At 31.6% G+C, this 15,317-nt stretch overlaps 1 protein-coding gene and 2 non-coding genes across 3 annotated transcripts; 2 read left to right on the top strand and 1 right to left on the bottom strand.

Annotated features, from left to right (window-relative positions):
- The first annotated feature begins 4,415 nt into the window (after positions 1-4,415).
- LOC145592851 (pentatricopeptide repeat-containing protein At5g15010, mitochondrial-like) lies at positions 4,416-6,448 on the top strand. The gene has a single exon (XM_081649354.1). It carries the CDS (start codon positions 4,567-4,569, stop codon positions 6,067-6,069), a length of 1,503 nt encoding a protein of 500 aa, XP_081505480.1. The 5' UTR covers positions 4,416-4,566; the 3' UTR covers positions 6,070-6,448.
- Positions 6,449-7,438: 990 nt separating this feature from the next.
- TRNAN-GUU (transfer RNA asparagine (anticodon GUU)) lies at positions 7,439-7,510 on the top strand. The gene has a single exon. It is a non-coding gene; the product is annotated as a tRNA-Asn (tRNA).
- Positions 7,511-7,568: 58 nt separating this feature from the next.
- TRNAS-AGA (transfer RNA serine (anticodon AGA)) lies at positions 7,569-7,650 on the bottom strand. Its single transcript has one exon. It is a non-coding gene; the product is annotated as a tRNA-Ser (tRNA).
- Positions 7,651-15,317: the final 7,667 nt, after the last annotated feature.

The raw sequence follows: 15,317 nt of genomic DNA on the forward strand, positions 1-15,317 counted from the left end.
TAACTTTCTTGTGCCTGCTCCACCAAAATTCCTTACAAAGACCACGTTTAGTGATGCAATTGGTCAATACGCTACCACGTTGGATGGTGCGCTTTATTGGTGCACCAACATGATCGTGGTATATAATGCATTCGATAAAGTCAATCCACAGCACTGCGACTTTATCCATGTTCCTCATGAAGCTAAAGTTTCAAAAGATGATCTCCGTAGTTTATGCATAGCAAATGTTGAACAACACCTGAGGCATTATCACTGGAGCTTTGTGACCGCCTTTACTCAAAAACTCACCGTGTGGGATTTGAAGGACGACTGTACTTGGAATATAAAGCACTTTGTGGATCTTACGAGTATTAATTGGCTCTGTAACACAAGTGAGAATGTCTATCAAAGGTTTCGATCCTTATGATGGAGATGTGCTATACGTTCTTTCTAAAGACAACAGTCTACTCTCAGTGAACCTGAGAAGCAAGACTGTGCAATTAGTCTCCGAATTCAAATCCACTGCATTATCAATATTGCCATCGATCAAATTGTTTCCTTTTTGCCTACCTTTGTGGCCAATCCCTATCACTAAGAGCATGGCTGCTGCTGCTACTCCGGCACAACTTTGATTACAATTTCAACCTCGTCTGGATTGATTTTTTTATGCACTGTCTGTCTACATATAGACAATTAGACATGTTGTCTAACTAAAAAAACCCTGTCCTGGTGTGAATTCTCATACATATCATGTTTATGATCAAGATACTTGTTTGATTATTTGATAATGCGTCTATATGATTTCACTACTGTGGGTTTGTATTGTTTGATTTGGGCCTTTATTAGTGTGTTACACTCACTCATAAGCTGCAATACAAGTATACAACAGCACACAATCGGATGTTACACATTACATGTATTGTGTTGCTTTAGCAGCATAAGATGTCTTTCCAGGAAAGTTAATGGTGATGACTTGCTAACTATGTTCCTAAAAGCTTAGTATTCAATAGTGATAGAGTATTAAACATAATTTTAGGCCTCAACCAAAAGCTTAAGTTAATGGTTAAGGCCCAAAAAAGATTGGAGGAAGTATCATAATTGATTCATATCAATAAATGACTATAATAGGTTTAAATGAAAACAACATAATGAATTCTCAATAATTAATAATAATTTTAACACTAACAACAAAATAAATTAATTTATAATATAAAAAGTTTTAATTAGTTCCAATAAGTTCCAAGTTGGTCTAATAAATTTTAATCAATTCAATCAGGTCTAATATGTTTTGATCAATTTTATTTTTTTTGGATGTATTAAGGGTGTGTTCTATTCACCTGATTCTCACTAATTTGAACTTATCTGAACTTATTAGATCTTATTAAAACTTATTTTAGTTGTAATTTGTATTTGGGTAACCCTTGTCAAAACTTATTAAACCCGATATGAACTTAACTAAACTTATCTGAACTTATTACACCTGAAATAAGTGAAAATAAGGTGAATAAAACAAATCCTAAAAGTGTGTTCTATTGACCTGATTTCACTTATAAACTTAATTTATCTTATCTAAACTTATTAAAATTTATTAAAACTTATTCTAGCTGTAATTTGAATTTGAGTAACTGTTATCAAAAATAATTTTTCTTAAAATGAACTTATTAAACCTAAAATAAGGTAAATTACATTTACTTTTAGTCGAGTTCAAAATATTATAAATTCTAATAAGTTCAACTATAATCAAATGGAAAAAAAAAAAAATCTAAACTTAATAGACCTGATTAAAACTTAATAATAGACCTAATTAGAACTTATTGAAACTTATTATAAATTTGATTGAAATTTCCAATTGACAAAAATATGACACTTTAACCTAAGTAACAATGAAATTGACTTTTTTAGCCCTATTATTACCTTTACCATACCTACAATAGGCTACAAATCCAAATTTCGGCGGCTTTCTTTTTTCTTCTATATATTAAAACTTTAAAACCTCTTCCTTCCTTAACTTCCACTTATCTTCGAATTAGCTGAAAAATTAATAGAAGTTGCATTTCCACTCAACAATTCACAAGATTTCTTGTATAAACAACCCTCAATCATCTAGGCATCATTGGCAATCGCAAATTACAGGTGATTTTGTTTTACACAAATTCTTGCTCTGCATTTTAGATGATCGTATTCAAGTAAATAGTGTTTTTGGTTTTTTTTTTCTCTGTTTTTTCCTGTCTTTGTTTAATGCTCTTTTGTTTTCCTATTTCTTCCTCTCTTTCTTTAATAGTAGAACAATGCTCTTTTTCTCTGATTTTTCCTCTTTCTATCAATTTTTATTGTATTCCATTTCCCCCTTTTTCTCTCTAAAAGTTGTATTCTCTCTGTGTTTCTAATAATCTGCAAGCAGTTGAGTAATAAAGATTCTGTTGTTTGGAATCAGCTGGGTTATTGGCTTGTTCCCTTTTATAGATGACATTCTTTACTGATAAATGTTATTAATTTAACTGATTTGCTGCTTCCATAAGTAGTTTTGCCTTTTCTATTTGTCAAGATTCAAGAAAGATTTGTTATTTGTACAATAGCACAAATTAAAAAGCATAGACCCGATTAAAACTTAATAGCAAACCTGAATGGAATTTATTGGAACTTATTAGAACTTATTCGATTTAATTGAAACTTGTTATAAATTTGATTGAAATTTTCAATTGACAAAATTGTGACACTTAAAACCTAAGTAACAATGAAATTGACTTTTTAGCCCTATTATTATTACCTTTATCGATAACTACATATTGAAGAGCTCCTCCTTCCTTTAACGAAGATTACAAGCAATATAGGCATTTCAAATTGTTAAATACTCATGATTTTGTTTTAATCTTTAAATATTATTCCTTTTTCGATTATTATTGCAAACAAATACTTTCAAGGAAATTACACTTTGTGATTTCATAACTAAAAGTTCAAGAAAATAATTGATTTGCTCTTTTTCCTCTCTGTTTTTTCCTTCTTTTTATTTTTTTTTTACTTTTTCATTTATTTCCTCCTTTCTCTCAAAAAAATTACTATTCTCTCTGTCTCTTCTTCTATTCTCCGCTACACTCTTGCATCAGTGGTATCAAATTAAAAACGATGCCTAAATTATCCGCACTAGCTTTGAATTGAATATTCAATCTGGCTGAGACTAGGAAAACAACTGCAATGAAGGAACAGGTCAGAAACCTTGAAGCTAAAGGAAGATTAGAGACGAAATGTTAGAGACAAGAATCCTTTAATCATCAACAAGAATCGTTCAATCAAAGGCAAGATCAGTTAAGTATGATCGTAGGATGGTTGAGTATAAAAAGCAGGAAGAAACTTTTAAATCTAATGCCCAGAAAGATGATTATACTAAACAAGTTGATATGTTCAGGGATGCCTACTTCAGTGTGAGACACATTAACCTTCGAAAAAAAAAATAGCGCACAAAGATCATCTCAATAGCACACAATGATAAAAATTTCATTCATTAGAAATTGGAGGTTGATCTTAAAGAACTCTTGCTTATGGATATTATGGGAAGTATTTGTATGACTCCACACTACATATTTTGATGCTATCACATATTTATAGAAGTCACATAGGTTAATCTAGATTATTCTACATTTTTCATACAAATTATGATAATATCAAATGCTATTATTCTAGAACAACTACTCGTAATATTTTGCTAGGACTTTCTAGATATTATCTCACTAGATTTTTCTAGACTATGTCCTAGATTTACATTGGATATACCTTTAGATTTTTCTAGATTAACTTATTCTAACACACAACCGTCGTATAAGTAACACCAATGAATGAGTGATTCTGTCATGCATTTCAATTTAATAAGGAGCATTATAATAATAAAAAAAATGTATTAGATGTTAAGATTGTATACATAATAGAGCAACATAGCAAGGCTCAGACTCACCCCATAATGATACATTACTAAATTATAAAATTTATAATCTTTGTTGAGTTTGTTCACTTTCCCCCCAATTCTCATATTATCAAATTTCAAATTTTATGTTTTTCATTCTATTAATTTACTAGTTGTTAATTCAATAATTAACCATTTAACCCATAAACAAAATCAAGCATGCATACACTAGTCTAAACAAATTTATATCAAATAAGGGCAATAATATTCCAATTAAAAATTATTTATCGTTGTCCCACCTATCAATTCCCTATCTTTATCAGTTTATCCTCTCTTCTTATCCCTTTTATTTCATAATTGCTAAATATAAGTGTAAGTGTGTAACCTCTCTTTACTTACCGCGCCCTCCAAAAAAAACCAATATTACCCCTTTTCCCTTTTGTTAACCAAATTAGATCAGGCATGGGGCCATGGCCCTAGGCCTTAGCTCAGGAAATTTGTGAGAGAGACTTAAAATTGGGGAATTAAAAAAAAAAAAAAAAAAAAATCCCAAATTGAATTAGGGTTTATGCCAGACTTCCATTTTCCAGTAAAAAAAATCATCTTTTTCATTCTAACTCTCCGAAACCCTAACACAATTTTCCCTTTAATCACCAAAATTTCTGGGTTTTCTCCATCGAAATGATTGCATAATGAAGCAATCAAAGCGGCGTCATGGCCGCGATCGATCTCCATCACCACCATCATCGAAGAAGCACCACCATATTCACGGCAAAAGCCCTCAACGCCAAATTCATGATTTGGGTAAGCATCGCCCAGCTTTTATTTCGTATCTTGAATCCCCAAATTTACCCCCAAAAATCAAATTAATATGTGAAATTGTAGCTAGTACCCCACCTTTATCAGTTGCAAAAGTTCTAGATGATAATGGTATTAGGGTAACTCAGGAAGATGTTGAACAAGTTCTTAAATTGTCATATGGTTATCCTGCTGCTGCTGTGAAGTTCTTTAGGTGGGCAGGTCACCAATTGAATGATAGACATAGCCCTTATGCTTGGAATTTAGTTGTTGATATGTTAGGGAAGAATTCATTGTTTGATGCAATGTGGGATGCAATTAAGTCTATGAAGGAAGAAGGGATTCTTTCGCTTGCGACTTTTGCATCGGTTTTTAGTAGTTATGTGTTAGGGAATCGAGTTGATGAGACGTTTATGACGTTCGAGGTTATGGATCAGTATGGTGTTCCTAGGGACATTGTGGCATTGAATTCGCTATTGAGTGCGATTTGTAAGGAAGGGAAGACGGAGAAAGCAGATGAGTTTTTGAGGATTGCTAAGGATAAGATTAGGTTGGATGCTGATTCGTTTGCTATTTTGTTGGAGGGGTGGGAGAATGAAGGGAATGTAGCTGGTGCGAAGCGGACTTTTGGAGAGATGGTGGAGGAGATTGGTTGGGACCCTAGGAATGTGCCGGCTTATGACTCGTTTTTGTGCACATTGATTAAGGCTCCAAGTGGATTTCATGAAGCTTTGAAGTTCTTGAATACCATGAAGGAGAGGAGGTGTTCCCCTGGGATGAAGTTTTTTGGGTTTGCCTTGGAGGATTGTGTGAGGAAGAGTGATGCCCGAGGAGCTTCCTTGCTGTGGGAAGCGATGACAGTGAGGAGCGATTTCAGGCCTGACACTCAAATGTACAATATGATGATTTCTTTGCATTCTCATCTTGCTAATTTTGATATAGCTAGGAGGTATTTGGATGAGATGGTTTATGATGGTGTATTTCCAGATTCAAAGAGTTATAATACTTTGTTTCAATACTTAGTTAAGAGTCGTAAGCTTGATGAGCTTTCATCTGTATTTGCCGAGATGGTGAAGAATGAATTTTTACCAACCCAAGCTAATTGTATTGCTGCTATTAGTCTTTACTTAGACTCTGGGGATCCATACATGGCTATTAAGGTCTGGAAATTCATGGTTGAGCATTATCATTCTGAGTTGGAAGAGACTGGGAATTTCTTGGTTTTAGGGCTTCGTGACTGCAATAGAGTTCAAGAGGCAGTTAAGTATGCTGAAGACATGATTGAACGGAAGATAAAGTTGAGTTCCTTTACACTGTCTAAATTGAAACAAAACCTAGTAAAGGCAGGAAAAGGTCCTGTATATGATGAACTATTTAGGAAGTGGAAACTTCGTTAGGTTTGCTTTATCACTCTCCAGGCTTCCTATGTCATTTCCAGATTTCAAACAGCCTCTCTGTTGCAAGGGTGTGGACTGTGTTCCCCTTACCTTGACACAAGTGGGAGCCTTTAGAAGCATTGGCATAATTTTGATCTGCCGGTGTGATGTCATACTCACTCAGGGATACTCGCTGATCTGGGGTAACAAGGATAGCAGTCAACATTATAATCATAAAATCTAAACACTAATTTGTTTCCCTTTCCAAAAATGTTTCTGAAGGCACGCCCTGTACTCAGTAGCCAGAACTGTACAATTGATCTTATGATGGTTTTTTTTCCTTCTTCTGTAAATAAGGGAGAAAATACTTATGTTCGTTTTTATCCATATTTCTTTTTCATGTGTTTGAGCATTGAAGTTTTTCTCATGTGCCCGGTGTTGTCTTGTACTATAATGCTTAATAGCCCTTGGTTTTGTGGCACTCATTTTCATCCTCATGATTTGTGCTGAAATGTAACTTCCGCATCAACTCCAGATGTCCTTGGTTGATACTTGATACAAAGGAAAACCAACATGGATATTTCAGACTGAGCTGTCCTGAAAAAAGTAGGACAATAAAAGCGTGGTAGGGTGTGAAACTCTGTTCCACCCCTGAATTACTCATGGTTGGTGATGTATTTAACCAGATTTTCTACATTCTCTTCGCAAATGATCTTAATCAGAATTGACAAAAAAAAAAAAAAAAAAAAATTAGTACATGAACAAGAGATTTCAGAATATACCGTCAATAAGTGAGACATTATACGAGAACTCTGTACAATGTTTCTCTGATGAATTACATGGAGCAGTTTGCCTTAGTTATTTACAATTTCATGCAATTTTTATAAAATGTTTCTCTGATGAATTACATGGATCAGTTTGCCTTAGTTATTTACAATTTCATGCAATTTTTATAAAGGGTTGCTCTATGATGAAGTTGATGTGAACAGAAAAGCTCAAGTTTTATTACCAACTTTTATAATATCATCATTCGACCTCTTTGCGTTCAACAACACTCGATAAACATGATCTTCCTCAGTTGCCTTACAATATTATGCATGTGAACTTACCCACAGAGAATATCAGCTATGAAGTTGATGTTATAAATGTGGCTCCATCGCTGCCCGGAACAACCAACTTCATGTGCCTGCTGAGCTCTGTAAAGTCCATATATTGTATAATGGAAGATTAAGTGGTCTTAATTTGAGAGGAAGAAGTGTGAATTGTATTCTGATTTATGAACCAAACTCTAATAATTTTATTAGTAGTAATAATTTTTCGTATTATTAAGATTATTCATATTAATGTAGTTTAAGATATAAACAAATCAATGAATTAGATAAGCAATAAAGCTGGAATAGCTCAGTTGGTTAGAGCGTGTGGCTGTTAACCACAAGGTCGGAGGCGACCCCTCCTTCTAGCGTCTAATCAATTTTTTTTCTCTTTTCCTTTTATTGGTCTTAAAAAAAAGGTAAGAGAATCGTGAGCGGCAGGATTCGAACCTGCGCGGGCAAAGCCCACATGATTTCTAGTCATGCCCGATAACCACTCCGGCACGCTCACAATCATGGCTTAATTATTATTTTAAGTTGAATATTCTACCTTTGTTAATTGTTTTGTACAACTTTTACTATTTTTGTCCGCTAAACATTATGTGCAATCAAATTTTTTTTTCCTCTTTTAGTAAAAAAAAACTAGTTAAATGTCAATTTTACCCTCATTTAAAAAATTTAAACACAATTTACTAACTATAATCAGATTTAATTAATCACTAATTTCTCACCCAATTTTTACCCCAACCAACCCAATTTAATTCATCAACTCTTCATCTTCAACACAAGAAACCCAAAACCACCTTCATCTTCATTCATCTTCATCTTCCCCCATATTTTCTCTCTCCTCTTTCCATATCATTATCTTTCTTCATCTTTTTAGATCTTCTTTCTCTCTCTTCAACTTTCAAGAAATTGAATTCGTGATAGGTTTGTTGAATTGGTGGTGATGATTTTGTAATGGGTTTCTGTAGGATCTATGGGGGGTTTCGTGAAAATGGTGGTGGTGGTTTTGTGGTGGTTTCGTGATGGTTTCGTGAGAATGGTGGTGGTGGTTTCCGTCGGATCTATGGGCTGGTGGTGGTTTCGTGGGGTTTTCGTGAGAATGGTGGTGGTGGTGGTTTCCGTCGGATCTATGGGCTGGTGGCTTCGGTTTTGTGGGGCTGGTGGGTTTTGCATAGATGGGAATTGTGGGGTTGGTAGTGGTGGTGGTAAAGGCGGCGTTGAAGGCGGCGGTGGTGTTGGTGAAGGTGGTGCCGCGGTGGTAGTGTTGGTGAAGGCGGTGTTGGTTGGTCTTGGTGGTGGCAGTGGGTGGTTGATTAATTATCCAAACATTCTCTCTCTACCTTAATTACATACCCTTAGAATACATTAATCACCATTATCAAATTACATTAGCGACCGTGTCAAGCCCCAAAGTTGCACAAAACTATTAACGGAGGTAGTATTTATTACATTATATTTCCTCTGTTTCTTTTTAGTTGACACGTTTCTTTAGTCACGTTTGTCAATGCATAACTTCAACCATTCATATCTTTAATTATCAATAAGCAAAAATTATGAAAAGTTGATATTTTGAAAGTATATATCGCGACGAATCTAACAAAAATCACACATGATTATATTTTTTATTACGTATAAAGCACAAACGAAACACGGTCAAAGGAAAGTGTACGAGTAAATAGTACTAAAGCCAAAATGTGTCAATTAAAAAAAAACGGAGGTAATATTATTATTATTATTATTATTATTATTATTATTTATTTATTTCCCTTTTACCATACTACTCTTTGGCTCTTTGCAGTCACATCAGTCACTCTAAACATCTTAAAGGCTTAAATCATACTCGCATAACGTAAAATTATAGTTATGTACTTATGACAGAATTTATTATATTTATTTCAATGTGTACTGTTTGGGAGCTAGATGCCTAGATTTTAATGGATAGCTCGATACCAAGCCATAATTCTAACTAACGACTTTTATTTTTTATTTTTTTTCCACTTTTTAATTTAAACCATTTACGTCTTTTATTTTGTATACTTTGAGTCATGTTAAAATAAAAGCACAATACTGTAAAATTTTATTATATTCTTTCAATATGTACGTACGTATGTGGTCGTTGTACTGTAGGGAGCTAGATGCCTAGAATAATGTATGGCTCGATATTACAAACTATAAATTGCACATAAAGGCATGCATTCACATTGTGAATATAACATAAACTAACATGCATGCACGGTACATTGGTACGGTTCTTTAATGAGACCACGTACCATATAACATGCAAATGGAGTAACGGTGAAGGCAATTAAATTAAGAGTAGTTTTAAACTTTTAATGATTCTTGAGGCAAGGAAGCACGTAAAGAGGTAGATCGATCACGAACTAACACAATAACCCATTCTCCAATAGCCAAGTTTCTCATGCACACGTGATGATGGGCCCATTATTTCTAGCTTATCACTAAAATAATAATTCCCCAAAATTTGGTAAGCTTAGTTTTGCTCTCTAGCGAAATTTCTCCTATTAATGTTTTGCTTAACTAAACAAGTTACTATAAATTCTTAATATATTTCATTTAGTTTATATGTGTAAGAATTTTGCAAGCCTTCTAGAACCAATCCCTTTCATAGTTTAATGAAATCATTCCAAATCTTAGTTATGTAACAGTAAACACTAGTATTATAATTTGACTGTCATTGTATTTTGTGAGAAATTCAAAAATTTTAAAATATATAAGACTCATATTTTAATTTCAAAGTTTAGTCAGCATGCATGTCTTTGTTTAATAGTTTATCCTCAACATTATTCTTCTAATAAGTGAGTGTACACTATTGAAAAATAATACGATATATGATATAACGCGCACTTAATTATATTTTCTAAAAAACATACGTACACATCTACAAATATAATAAAACCTGAGATCGAGTGAGGGATAACTCAAGTGGTTAGAGCTTCCTATCATGTTTCGGGGAATCCTGGAATCGATTCTCACCCCCCCTTGTGACTCTATAAATACGAAAAAACAAATATAATAAAATCACTAGCTAAGTAAATTATTGAAGCACCTTTTTTTCGTAAATAAAGAAATACTAATCCGTTAATATAAATTTTAAGGAATTGTTGCAAATGATGGGAAGAATATTATGTATGAAGCATTATAATTATTTTTCATGCATATTCATAATGTTTTGCAGAAAGATTGCTTTACTAAATTAGTACTCCGTATTTTTTAATTTGCTCATAAAGGTGAGGTGCACTATCACAACTCACAAGTAATACCAAAAGATTAGATTTTTCTTGTACATTTACAAAAATGAGATTATTTATGATTATTGGTTGATTAATAGATCATGCATCGACTGTTGTTGATCGATGTGCAATAATTATCAAAAATATACTACGTATATAGTTTTGGCCAATTTGTAAAAGAATTCATTCTTATTACTCGAACAAACTACAATTAAAGGTAGGTGAAAGGGTCATGTGCAAATTAATATCATATACACGTGTATAAACAAATAAAACAATCACAAAATCTTCAAAAAATCAAAAGAATTCTAGAGTATGTATGTGGATTATTCATTATTGTGATTCATGTTCAGCCCTTTTGTTGAGTTGAAAATGAGTTTTTAGGCTAAATCATTACAGCATAATATATATTATATTTTAATATAATGTTGCAAAATGATTGATTTTTGGCAACTCATCATGCATGGGAAAACCATAATTACATAATTAGTGGGTTCATTAGAAAGTAATTCGATCTATGAACATGCATGTATTTGCATTAATATATATTATATAGAGACAAAAGATGTAATTGAAGAAGTTTAATTTCATTCATTTTCATAGTTTTGTGGCCCCTAATTGTTGTTGATGTACACCTTACAATTACCATAATATAATTAATAAGTGTCAAAATGATAGGAGTGTTTGTTATAAGATATGGTTTTAATATGATCCAATGTACGACTTGTGTAAGATATTATGTCTCCTTAGGTATTTTATGGCCCACTTGGTTTTAATTAGGGTCACCTTAAGTGCATGAGGATTAAGGAATATTATTGACCCTATCTTATGGGTCCCACATTTCTAATATTTTCCACCTTTTATTTACTTGCTGTCTTGAGAAATTGTGATGAGTATATATACCGTATTTATGTACAACTGTACGAGTATATGGGTAGTGTGTACTCTGTGTAGTAGTTCCATACTTCCATACACAGTCAAGCTAAGCTAAGTAAGTTGGTGAATGAGATAGGAGCTTATTAGAACAATTGGCTATATTGCCTATGTATCGATCTTCGATTATTAAACATGAATTTAGGTGTTTGTTTTACCAGACTCATTTTAGAAGAGATTTTCTTGATGAAAGTTACTCTCACTATTCAGTAAATGCTTTGCATTTTTACTAGAAAAGTTATAATTTGTTATAAAAGGATTAAAATTCTCTAAATACTAACTTGGCCTACTTTATTTGTACTCCCTTCGTCCCTAAATTACATTCCTACTTCTAGCATTTATTACTCACATAATAGAGAAAAGTAGGAATGTAATTTAGAGACGGAGTGAGTATATTACTATGTATGTTTTATTTTACTAAGAGATTTACTAGCCACAAGTGACACAACTTGATCACATAAAATTCTAGGCATTTAGATACCTATACGAGTAATTTTAAAATTCAAAGGAAAATACCCACAATATAATTATGTAGTTGAGGTTGAGGGTAATAAATATTTATTAATTAAACTGTCTTAATCATAAGGTGAGAGCTCTACTGAATACCATACGTTTACCTCAACTCCAACTAGATTATCTATTTCATGTACTAAATTTAAAACGGTATTAACTTCTTAATATATACAAGTTGATTGTCATCCTCATATATACCATATGGTTAGTTTTTATAAAGACGCTTAATTAGTTTAGGTACATCAAATACTATTTTTATTTTCACATTAGTTTTGTTTTGGAGTTGTTTTCTTGCGTGTGCAAAATATGTGCAATCACAATCAACCAAGATAAGAAAAGTTTAAATTCTTAGTTAAGATGAGTTTGGTGATATATTATAAAGTCCTCTTATACACGACTACAATAAAAATTATAAAAAACCTTGTGTTATTGACTAATTTGAAATATATCGTTCGCCTACTTCTATGTTTTTTTAGTCCAAAATGCCTTTTCTTTACCAGTCACAGGTGAGCTACACGTTTATGCATAAAATAGCAAATTACATTATTTAAATTACTTACTTTTTATTGGTTTAAACATATTTACTTGTCGGCTATGTACCTACTGCTGTTTTGTTGAAATTTTAACAACGTTGGTTTACAATTACATGCATGTTTAGGCTAATTAAAAGTTATAGGATACAATTGTGTTTAAATTATAATAAAAATACGAACATAATTTATGCTACAATAAGGTTGGTTTAATTTAATTGTTGTACACTTGTATGTATAGATACGTATTTATCAATTGATGTATTTGTTAATTTTTAAGTTTAGTCTTATACGAGTACTTTCATATTGTGTTTTGCATAATGATTGTGCTGGTAATTGATTGGTTCAACATTGGATGATTTTTACATATCACAATAATAAGGTTAATGCATAAATATTACTACTTCCATTTCATATCATTTGCAATGATTAGACATTTTTTCTCTTTATTTTATGTCAAATTAAATCGTTGTAAATACTAAATAATATGAAACGGGGTAGTAATATATTGATGAAGTGATAAGGGGAAGAAAAATAACATACAAACAATTCTTCTTTCCTTAGAATTATGAATTATAATATTAGGTGACCCTTTTATTCAGGGTTTTAAAGGAGGGAGAGTATCAAACTAACAATTGAATAACTACCACTTTCAACCGACCACTCAGTAGCTTCTTACATAAATTGCTATCTTGTCGTGAGCATTTAAAAGCCCTACAAATTGAGAGTGATAACAATCCAAAATGATCAATTAATTAGCCCTACAAATAAAAGCATCCAATCCACCTTCTCTCTTCCATTTCCATTTTCTCCTTTATTATTATTTCAAAACCAAATAAAAAAGTGAAACACAATTGAAAATGTAATTTTTGTTTCATTACAAACTATGGAGTAATTTTTTTTAGTAAAAAATCATTTTCTCTTGAAAACATTTTACGTCAAATCACATAGAGCTTGTTTTAGTTCAAATCATTCTGAATGACTACTACAAGGCCCGCACCCATGTTTCTTAGCATAATCAGTATTAATTGCTTTAAAATTAAAATAATGATAGTTGATACCCTTTACGATTTTCATAAAAGACCATGTAGAATTGAATTCCATACTTCTTAAATATGAATTTAAATTATTTTGCATCATTGTTATTTAATTCATTTTTTTCTTCCTTAGATTATGCATTATAAGGAGTATTTTGCTATATTCTTAAGGTTTGTCCTTTATTGTTGTAAATAAAAGAAAAAAATATATAGGCACCTAAGAAGCCATAACCAATAATTATTAGAAAGTTCATACCTAAAAACCGGTTAGTTTTGGCAGAAAGCTGAATAAAACCAAAGGAAGGAAGAAGGTAGTATATCCAATTCTAACCAATTTTAATTTGATTGTGACTTCTTTTTTCCCATTTTCCTTAATCTGCCGATGTCATTCCATTAATTAATGCATTCACAACACATGTCATGCACATAATACATGTATCTTACTAATATAGTAGTACTTCATACTGATTGTTACACTTTCTATTTTGATGTTTGATTTTCCTAATTTTTTTTTTCCCAATATCTAGTTATCTTATACTACTATATTAATTAATACGTCTTCTGTTTTTTTTTTTCTTTTTTTTTAATGTATCATTTATACTGTAATATTTTTAGTTGTGCATTAGTAAAAATTATAACAAAATTAAACTGTGAAATAAAAATTGTAATAAACCCTAAGTTTATTTATTAAAATATAGGAGTAGTGATCACTAATGATAATTATGGTCAAGAAATATAAGTAAAAGTCAATTCGTGTGTTCTAAGAAATGACACTTACACCTTCACCACACTTTTTGCAAATCAATTTTAGCCAACATTTGAAGTTTTCAAAGCATAAAAGTTTTGTATAAAAGTGTTTGTAATCTTGTGTCCCATAAACAAACAAAGGAAATACAACAACCCCAACCCTAAATCTCAAAAGAGATTGATCTAGAAAAATATAAAATGAATAAATGAAAGATGAAAAAAAAAAAAATTAAATGAAATCTTATACCCTTATTGCTTGGCTTACTTTATCGGAAATTCGGGATGTTATATTTAAGCTCGAGAGGGGTGAGGGTTAAAAATAGATTCCAAGTACTACTTCATATTAATATCTTGTATATTTTTATAATCAATGCTTAATAATTCAAATCTGTTTTGCATAAACTTTTAAAATATAAATCATAATATCATATAATATACGAAATATTTAATTACTTATGAAGTACAGAGTATATACGTAGCAATAACAAATAAACACTATGTATTACAAAAGTGTGCATTTCAAGTGGTGAGGAAATGAAGCTATAAATAAACACATCTCATCTGTCATGCTTAGTTGCTAAGGGGTGAAGAATGAAAAAGTGTCGGATGGTCACCAAACTAGTAATCATACTTGTTTAATTTGGCTACTAATTATCCTATTATCATTATTATTAATACTTTTTTTAATCTTCATATCCCAACGTCCAAATCCCCATATCTTTTTTACAAGTCACAACCTTTCATATCTTGTTCTTTTCTTTTCTTTTCTCTTCTTAGGTAGATATATATAGACCACTTTTATCCCACTCTTTTTCAAATCTCATTGATTGACCAATCATTTTATTTTGATTTTCCAACATGGCAACTATTCACACCAATTTTAGATTTTTATTAAAACCAATTTTATTAAGTAAATATAAAAATTATTGGTGATGACTTATGAGGTATAAATGTATAATCGCTTCTAATAAGTAAAAGAAACTTTTAATAGTAAAAATCAGTTTAGTTACCGAATAAAACCTAAATTGTCAAATCGATAATATTTTCAAGACAAAGAGGTCAAAGACCTTATATTTTTCTACACTTTATTCTCTTGAATTGAACCTTTTCACCCTATAGTTACTTAAGTCCAATCTATATATTTATGACTAATATGAGTAA

Source organism: Chenopodium album, chromosome 18 (genome assembly GCF_948465745.1).
Source record: "Chenopodium album chromosome 18, dcCheAlbu1.1, whole genome shotgun sequence".
Classification (NCBI taxonomy): domain Eukaryota; kingdom Viridiplantae; phylum Streptophyta; class Magnoliopsida; order Caryophyllales; family Amaranthaceae; genus Chenopodium; species Chenopodium album.